This window comes from Jaculus jaculus, chromosome 2, assembly GCF_020740685.1.
Source record: "Jaculus jaculus isolate mJacJac1 chromosome 2, mJacJac1.mat.Y.cur, whole genome shotgun sequence".
NCBI classification, from domain to species: domain Eukaryota; kingdom Metazoa; phylum Chordata; class Mammalia; order Rodentia; family Dipodidae; genus Jaculus; species Jaculus jaculus.
The window spans coordinates 152,545,650-152,555,755 of record NC_059103.1 but is presented as its reverse complement, the minus strand read 5'-3'; the positions used below and the strand labels follow the sequence as shown (position 1 = coordinate 152,555,755).

The 10,106-nt window shown below is 39.3% G+C and overlaps 1 protein-coding gene across 1 annotated transcript; it reads right to left on the bottom strand.

Moving 5' to 3' along the window:
- Nucleotides 1-3,745: 3,745 nt before the first annotated feature.
- On the bottom strand, nt 3,746-4,060 carry LOC101613147 (cytochrome c-like). The gene has a single exon (XM_004656905.2). It carries the CDS (start codon nt 4,058-4,060, stop codon nt 3,746-3,748), a length of 315 nt encoding a protein of 104 aa, XP_004656962.2.
- Between the last annotated feature and the right edge of the window lie 6,046 nt (nt 4,061-10,106).

Below are 10,106 nucleotides of genomic sequence, written 5' to 3'. Positions count from 1 at the left end.
TCAAAGACCAAGAATCTGGCATATCCATGTCTTCCTCACAGGTCTACAAAAGCTGTGAGAGTGAACCCCCCACTACTATATGAATCTTTTAAAAATATTTTATTTTTTTAATTGCAAGCAGAGAAATATAAGAGAGAGAATGGAGCAATCCAGGGCCTCTAGCCATTGCAAACAAACTCCAGACACATATGTCACCTTGTGCATCTGGCTTTATGTGGATACTGGGGAATCAAACCTGGGTCCTTGGGCTTTGCTAGCAAGAGCTTTAACTGCTAAGCCACCTCTCCAGCCCCATAATATATGAATATTAAAGCACACGTGGCCCCATTTTTTATCACTCCTACTCCTATGATCTCACTATGGCTGAAATCTGTGCACTCAGAGAAATTTAGTCAGAAATTATGCCTATTCCACCAGTTTACAACACTATGGATTCAATTTATTCATTTGACAAGCATTTATTGACTGTCTAGTATGATCTAAATTCTCATAATAAGAGTTGTCAGAGTAGAAAGAAAAACCAAATTAGACAAAGAGCTTTCTGAAATAAAATAATCAGCCAGCTTGTATGTGTAGGAGGAGGTGGTGACTAATAATATATGTGTTTAAACTATCTTTTTAAGAATGAAAAGTCAATAGGGATTATTTGAAAGGTACAAAACCAGGGTAAAAATTATTGCATCAGTGATCTGAAAATCCTGAACTCAGAGAGCCTTGCATAATAAACTCTGAATTCAAATTGTTCATGTAGCTGTCCTTACTTTTTTTTTCAATACTGCTTTCAGAATCATTCTGGCTCTACTATGTTCTGTGTGCAGTATGATTATGTAGTAAGTGTACCATTAGATACAAGTACATCTGCTTTCTGCCTAGAGACTTTGTACTCACTAGTTATTTTACTAGGGGAGTTATGTCTCTTAAACTTTGTGTGATAAAATTTAAGTTCCTTAACAGACCACACCAGTGTTTCTCACCAACCATGTCACTTTGCTATCAAGAAAAATCCATTGTGCCTACCCAGGAAGTTAGACATCCCTCAAAGTAATTCAGACTAGAATATGGCAAAAGCTAATGCTGCCATGATTTTCAAGATTATTCTTCCCCCAAAATGGCACCTCTCTCTCTCTCAATGTCTTTCATTCTACTCCCAACTACATATACCTTTGTTATCAACTTACTATGCTCTTAGAGAACACAAACTAACATGGCTAAAAATATCACAGTGGGACTCTGGGCACTGTCTGTCAGCATTAACTTCTGGACATGTGAGAAGCTGAGCCCTGTGTGATCTCTAGACCTACCTTGATGTCTCCTAGCTGAATCCACCAATAATGTGGACTAGTGACACATCAGACTTGTGTGAATTTCTAACCCACAAAACCCAAAAGCATCTTGATGGTATCATTTATAAAGAAATACAGTAATGAAATATTCAGTCTCCTTACCTATAAATGGAATGAGGGCAGTATTGGGAGGATTAAAAGAGAAAATATACAGCTTTAGATTCCAAATAAACAAAAATTACATGATGTTATTCCATATCAAAGATTGTCTTTTTTGCTATACTCTCCATTGTTTTGTGCCTACCGTCTCTGTCTATGGTAGAAAAACCTAGGCCCACAGACATGATAGCACACTTCTCTAATTCCTGCACTCATGAGGTAAGATGGAAGGATGGAGAGTTCAAGTCAAACTTCACCCACTAAAAAATGTACACCTAGAGATATTATAGAAAGAAACAATGGGCTGGAGAGATGGCTTAGTGGTTAAGCGCTTGCCTGTGAAGCCTAAGGACCCCAGTTCAAGGTTCGGTTCCCCAGATCCCACGTTAGCCAGATGCACAAGGGGGCACACGTGTCTGGAGTTCGTTTGCAGTGGCTGGAAGCCCTGGTGCGCCCATTCTCTCTCTCTCCCTCTGTCTTTCTCTCTGTGTCTGTCGCTCTCAAATAAATAAATAAATAATTTTAAAAAAAACATTTAGAAAGAAACAAGCCTTCCTTTTATTAGTAGTCATAGGGCTTTCAGAAGGCAGTCTATACATCCCTAATGCCTCCATGTAAGCTTTATCTCTGAAAGTAGCATGAACAGGGATGATGGGAATAGACACAACAGTCAAGAGTGAACAGTCACTCTGATAAACCTGCTTTCTATTATCATTTAGACTAATACACTTATGTGTATGGAATCAGAAATCACAGCACAAGCTTTTCTTGCACAAGTGCATTCCTTCACTCCTTTCTTCCTTCATGGACAGACCTTTAGTTAGCACTTTGTCTATGTCAGATGCTGAGTAAATACAACTCAGTGATACATTCTACACAGTCACTGGCCTTGAAGATGTATAGGATAAAGGTAGAGGAACACATAAAATGTAACCATTTAATGTAAGCTGAATAAAAGAATTTCTGATCTGGGGAGACAGCTCAGTGGATAAAGTATTTGCTGCATATGGTGGTTTGAATATAAAATGTCCCCATACACTTATGTGCTTGAGTGCTTGACCCACAGTTGGTGGAAATGTCTGGGGAGTTTATGGAGCCTTTGGGAAGTAAAGCTTTGTTGGAAGTTGGTTACTGGAGGCAGACCTGGAGGTGTTATAGTCCAGCCTTGCTCGGTGCTCTTGCACCTCCCACTGCAGCCTTTTAATGTGACAATGTGACACTGGCTGTCTGCTTCTGCCATGCTTTCCCTACCATGCACGATGCACTTCCTCCTGAAACTGTAAGCCAAAATAAACCCTTTCTTTCCATAAGCTGCTTCTGTTTGGATATTTTGTCCCAGCAATGAGATAGTAACTGACATCCTATTTATATTCCTAGCCAGCATCTGTAGCAACAGTGTCTGTAATCCCAGTGCAAGAAGAGAGGCAGAGACAAAATAACCTGGAAAATTTTAGGCAAGCTAATCTGGGTGATGCAGTGGTGAACAATGACACACAGTGACTCAAACGAGGTGAAAGGCAAGGCCTAACATTTGGGGTTATCCTATGACCTCCACCGACATACTGTGTCATGCAGGCACCCATATTTACATACATGAGTATACACAACATACATATCACAAACCCTTCTAAGCCAGCAAACATCTAAACAATTACTTACTATATAATAGAAATATACCCTTGTGATTATCTTTACAACAGGTAGACATCAGCTTTTTTTCTTTTTCATCTCTCTTTTAAATTTTTAAGTGTTAAATATTATTTATTTTATCTTATTAACAAACCACACAAAAATTGCCTTAATAAGTAAAAGGCATCATCTTTAGATGCAAAGGATCCTAATTGAGTTAGCATAGTCAAAACAACTACTTATTTATATTTCACCCTTGTCTGTAATGGACTAATGAACACCAGCTGAAACACAGACAAGTCTTGCATGGTTGTGAACAGAGAAGAGAAATTTTCCCAGTGTTTAAACATATTCATGCAACCAGTTATAGAAATCTAAATATAAAGCCAATCTTTAGTAAGTTCTAAGATGGTATTCCCCATCTTTCTGAAAAGTTGGAACAATGCCAAGTGTAATCATATCTTTAAAAGGGAAAGAAGTGTTAACTGAATCAGAATATGATCTTTAAAAAATCGTATTCATTTTACTGTAAGCCCATTTTACATAAATAAGGACTGTCCAACAAAACTATCCTGTTGTTCATGACCTGAATTGTGGTGTATGAAATCAATAAAATTATGGTTCATATTAAAAGCCATGAGACACATATTTTATAATAAATAAGGCAGTGGTCATTACTCATTGGTAGCTTTTTTAAAGTAATCTACTAGGCCTGCCCTTTCTCCTTTCTCCTTGTTGCCAGTGAAAATCATGCTTCTTCCAGAAATGTACTTCTTGTGATTCTCCAAATATTCCATCAGTGTGTCCTCTCCCCAGATGATGCCTTTGTTCTTATTAGCATCTGTGTAAGAGAATCCAGTGGCCTGACCAGCCTTCCTCCCATACAAACCATGGAAACCATTAGTCCTGTGCTTGCCTCCCCTTTCCACAATGTGGCACTGGGCACACTTCTGAACAAAGATCTTCTTATCTTTCTCAACCTCACCCATCTTAAATTCAATCTTCCACAACAGAGCCTACAAATGCTACCAAATGCAATCCTGACATCCCATTTTCTACTATCTCTTTTTTACTTTTAAGATGATGTCTCACTATGTTGCCCAGGTTGGCCTTGTGTTCAAAGAGCTTCCTGCCTCTTCACTTGAGCACCTAAACCCTCAGTCACCCGCACTGTGCCCACCTAGCATCATCTTTCAACTGATTAATTAAAACAGCATTTGGATTTGGACTTCCTTTTAGCTGAATTGTTCCACTTATAACAACAAATAGATTTCTATAAAGTAAATTTTAAAACCTAGTGAGACTTCTGCTCTAATAGTAAAAAGTAGACATCAAAATATTATTATTATTATTATTATTATTCCTGCTTAAAAAAATTAAAATCCCTGGAAAATATAAGAAGACTCAAAGATGGAGAGATGAAAACAGGTAGGCACACTGAGAGCCAAGAAACAAGTCAGTGGTGACTGCCTCAGGTTCTTTTCCTTATACAGTTTGTTAACAAATAAGCAGAGGCCGTTAGGGAAGGCTAATCCTCATTTTATAAATCCCAGGACAAAAACTTCAACCTAATTTAGGAGTATAACAAGCAGTTGAGCTTCACCCAATTTTAAACAGCCAGGCTTTAACCAATCATAGCCAAAAAGTAACACTATGCCCAAATAAGGAAGAAAGGACTCACAGTGACCAATCAGGTGATTTCTGTACTTTGTCTTTAACTGATGAAAAGCTTGGTACTAAGAAAGGCTCTTTGAACTTCCTTTGGTTGATGGATTATTTTGGCCCAAATAAATTCCTCTAGGTTTAATTTTTCTAAAAGTTCTCTTTTAACAATCCAAGATTTGGTACTGATGACACTAGCAACCCAAAAATGCCAATAGCCACAGATGAAATGTAGAGGGTTGGAATGAGAAAATGAAAAGCACACAAGAGAAGGACAGGGGCAGGGTGCTGAATAAACCTCTGCTTTCCCAGAAAGTCTCAGAATGACAATGGAGACAGGGAAAGAGAGTTCTGCACACATGTGGCTACTTGCACCTCAGCATATATAGTGTGTGCCCATAAAGAATTGCAAATTCATTACTTTATTCACTTAAATAGGAATTTTATGAAAGCTAAAGCAAAGAGGGAATTGAAAGATTTTCATGAATTCCCAAGGTAGTAGAAAGTAAATTAAAAAGCATTGCAGAGGTGTGTCAGTGATAACTGAACTAGAAATTTCATGTTCTTGATTATTGACATCTTTATAATTAATATTATAAAATATATTGAATTTGTTTGAGCTTTACTGAAAATAAATACTATATTAAGGAAAAAGAAAATTCAATATGCCTCTGTAGGTTTTATTCATATGGTGAAAATTACTACTGAAACTGGGAGTACTGGGAGAGAACAGGGGCCATGAAATGAGACGTGTGAACTCAGTGCTAGATATGTCATCTTCTGCATCTCTTGATTGAGGCTCTGGATGTCTCAACTTTGAATAGTATTTGAAAATGTTAAAGATGGTGTTGGCTTGGTGTGGTAGCACATGCCTTTAATCTCAGCACTCAGGAGGCAGAGGTAGGAAGATCACCATGAGTTCAAGGCCACCCTGAGACTACATAGTGAATTCCAGGTCAGTCTGGGCTACAGTGAGACCCTACCTTGAAAAACCAACCAAGCAAACAAAAAATACAGTGTTTTATAAGCCAGGCCTGGTGGCACAGGCCAGTGATCCCAGCTACTGGAAAGATAAAAACAACAGTGTTGCATGTTCAAGGCCTACCTGGGCTACAGAGTGGATTTAAGGACAGCCTGAGTAATTTAGTAATACCTTGTTTCTCAATTAAAAAAAAAAAAAGACAGGCAAGGCCTGAGGCTATAATTATAGCTCAGTGTTTAAGTGTTTGCCTCTCATGCATAAGGTTTGATCTCCAGCAATATAAAAAAATACTATATGTGTGTGTGTGTGTAATATATATAAGATATATATATATAACATATATAAGAAATCATATTACATACCTTGTATGCAATATTAATAGATTTTACTTTCTACCCAGTGATTTTGTTTCATAGGTGGTTACAATTTTCTTTAAAACACGCGCGCGCACACACACACACACACACACACACACACACACACGGCACTTTGCCACAAGGTGGCTCTCCTTAGACTCTATCATATGCTTGGAAAAAAATTGGCCATAAATAATATACAATTTCTTAAAGTTCTTTTAAAATAAAGACTAATGAAATAAAGCAAGTTTAAGAAAAGAAGAAAAAAGATAAGCTGTGTGTGTAAGACAGAAGTAGAGAGACTGTTGGTTATAACTTACCTCCTTAGACGATATTCACATTCCCCATGAAAGCAGGACTACTGACCTGGGGATGAAGAGGGCAGGGTGGGGGGGAGAGGGACGGGGAGGGGAACTGTCAGCAGGAGGACAAATAACAACAAAGTCTGTATGAAGTGCCATAGTGAAATCAATTACTCCGTATGCTAATTAAAAATAAATCAAAAGATATCCATGACTCTAGGTAACTAATGTAGAGTACAGTACAAAATCAGTAAGGCAGTTCCAAAGTATTTGACACCTTGAACAGGTTCTCTCCTCATGTACTTGAAAACCATGATTCCTCCCTCAGTTTTATAACTGCATGTCCTCTGTTCAATGTTCAAAGCAGGATGACATTTGAAATTATTCACTTAGCTTTTACCAGCACATTAATGAAATCCAAAGTGCAAAACTTCCATTCCTTCCACTAAATATATTTGTCCAGCCTATATGCCAACAACAATATGCAGGATAGTTTAGGAATCATATAATTAGTATGATATGGTATGGTAGTAAAGAACATAGACCTAGGAGCCACATTATCTGAACTCCATCAGTCTTTATTCTTAATGTTATCTGTGTGATGTTGGGAAAAAATACTTGTTTTCCCTATATTTCTTCATACATGAAGTCTAATTACATACATGATTCTAATTACTGAGTTAAGGACATAACTCAGTTGGTTAAGCTCTTGCCTAGCATACATAAAGTACTGGGTTCAATCCCCAGCCATAAACCCAAGTGTGTGTGTGTGTGTGTATGTGTGTGTGTGTGTGTGTGTGAGACCCCATTCAGGAGATGGACACAGAAGGATCATCCAAACTATTGAACAAGTGCAAGAACATCCTGGGATACCTGAGACCCTGTCTCAAAAGAATGACAGAGAGGGAGAGGAAGAGGAAATGAGAGAGGGAAATGGAAAAAAATGAAGAAAGGGGAGGGTAGAATAATTCCCTCTTCTTTAGAAGATATAGTACGGTCTTAGATAGGTCTGTTTGATGAATATCACAGGTTGCCTTCCAAGGATAATTAGAAATGGTGATATGAGTTTAATTCCATCCTTTCTGTCTCTCAGAATACCTGCACATGGAACCCAATCATTTTATAAGGAAACAAGAGTGAGGACATGAGGAAAGTCCATGTGGATGCTCCAGCCAGAAGCTCCAGTTATGATTCCAAGTAACACAAAGCGAGCATTGGTGGGCACACATGCATGCAAACAAGCCCACAGGGAATCCCAGGCTCCAAGCCACCTCACCCATGGCTGAGGAGAACAGGGTCGAACTTTCTGCCAAGCCATGCTTGTGTGACAGAAATAGGCACAAAATGAGTGTTCCTATTGCTTTAAATGCCAACATTTCTATGGTGAGTTTCACATCAGTGGGTAACAGAATAAGTTCTTACAACCCAAAACAAAATACCTAGCTCCTTCCTTCACAGAGTAGTGCAGCCTAGCCCACAGGGAAGCATGATCAGAATGAGCTCAGGCTCCAATCCTCTGCATTTGCTGCCAAACATGTGTCTGACTTTTCCTTCTGTGTCTGGAATTTCCATAAGGCCATCCTTTGCAGAAATCTATAGGAAACTGGTCACGGAGACCTCAGATGATACCAAAGTCTGCATATTGTCAAATTCTTTGCATAAAGCAGCATGGGGGGTGGGAGATGAAGCTCAGTGATAGAATACATACTTAACTTGGCCCCCGGGTTGGATCCCTAACACTACCAAAAAATAAATAAAAGCTATATTATTTTCAGAAAATCCATACACAGTACATGTGGGTTGACTGAATGAATATGGGGACAAACAAGGCAACAGTTTCCTTACAGTACAATAAAGGCCAAACCACACAAAGGACAGAGAGAGGCTTAGAGGAAGAAATGCCAGATAAGCTTGAGAATGTAATGAAAAAATAAAAACACATGAGATTTCAAATGTGAGCATTATGAATAGAGTTTTTCAAAGGAAGGGGAAGAAACTGCATAGACCAAGAAAGAGTCATGTTTGGCAAATGAGTTTCCTAAGTACTGGGGTAAAGGGAGAGTAAAAGAAAACTATGATGCCAGACACATCAAGTCCCCAGGTGCCAGCTAAGATATCAAAATAGTAAAGGATTCTTTTCTCTTTCTCTTTCTCTCTCTCTCTCTCTCTCTCTCTCTCTCTCTCTCTCTCTCTCTCTCTCTCTCTCTCTCTCTCTCTGTGTGTGTGTGTGTGTGTGTGTGTGGAGTATATCCCCCATCTGCAGGGGAGTGCTCCCCATGTGTGTGTTCACCTGGAGTGGGGAACACTCCCCTGCAGTGGACCAAGGGAAATTTCAGATGCCCTGTGCATCACTCTTCTGCCTGCTTCTCCTTGAACCAGAGTCTCTTACTGATCCTGGTGTGTGCTACTTTTATTCCAGGAGCCCTTACAATTCTCCAGTCCCTGCTCCCACAGGACTGGGGTTATAGATGTGTGTGCCTGTGCCCAGCTGCTTATGTGAGTCTTGAAGATCAAACTAGAAGAGTGATTTCTCAGAGCTCCTCAGGCCCTCATGCTCACACAGGGAATGCTCCTAACTGCTGAATCATCTCTTCAGCCTGTATGAAAGGATCTTAAAAAGATGGGCCATGCTACAGGTATATTTATGTTCCAGAATGTTCACTCTACTAACAGAGTGGAGACGAGGAATTCCATCTGAGTATGAGTGGCTGAAGAATGTATTTTCAAAGATGATGGAAGAGAGGGCAACTTTAACAGATATTTTAGGAGTGGACAGACATTGCTTCTAATGAGAGGCAAGGAATGGAACATGGAAAATCTAGGGCAATCTCATAATTTTGTCTTTGGATGATGTGATGGCCTTAAGTGTTTGTGGTTAAACTTCCTACTTAGTGTCCAGCTGATCAAGCCTTTGGGAGGTGGAGCCTTGCTGGAGAAGATGTGTCACAGGGGTGGACCTTAAACTTAATTACTTCAGCCCATTAGGTATTCAGAGACAGCTGCTTCCCTCTCCCTCTTCCCTCCTCTCTTTTTTCTTTCTCCCCCACCCTCTACCTGATGTATGAGGATATGAGCCAGATGCCTTGCTTCTTCTACCATGATGAAAGATCCCCTTGAAACTTTCTTTCCATAAGTTGCTTCTGCTCAAGTGTTTTGTCCCACAATGAGCAGACAGCTATTACAGATGAGCTGGTACTTAGCAACATCATCATCAACCAAAAGGTAGAGAGGGAGAGAACACCTAGGTATAGAAGAAAGAAATAATGTCTTTGAAAATGTAGATGGGACATGAAGGTAGAATGGTTAACCATCCTTTGGAAGTAAGTCTGTAGAGGCATTTTTCACCTCTGGGGCAGGGGATACTGAGGTTGAGGCCCATATCTCCAAATGGACAGCTGTCAACAAGCAAGAGGTCCTTATCACTAAGAGCATGATGAACTCAGTACCTCTAACAATAGATGCTGCAGGGGGGATTCTCTACTTTCTATACACACCACCCAACCTGACTTCTTACTAATGAACACAGGTCCACATAAAAGTGCAAAAGGGTCTTTATTGGAAAATTCTTCAAAGCTATCCAAAATTTTTTCCAAACACTATAATTCTTTACCTGTCACTGGGACACTGGTCAAGTTCTTTTGCCTCTTACATAGAATTTAAACATGCCTTCATTATTTATCATCCCCAATGAGTTCATTAACTCTTCTTGGAGACAACATGATTATTTTTTCAT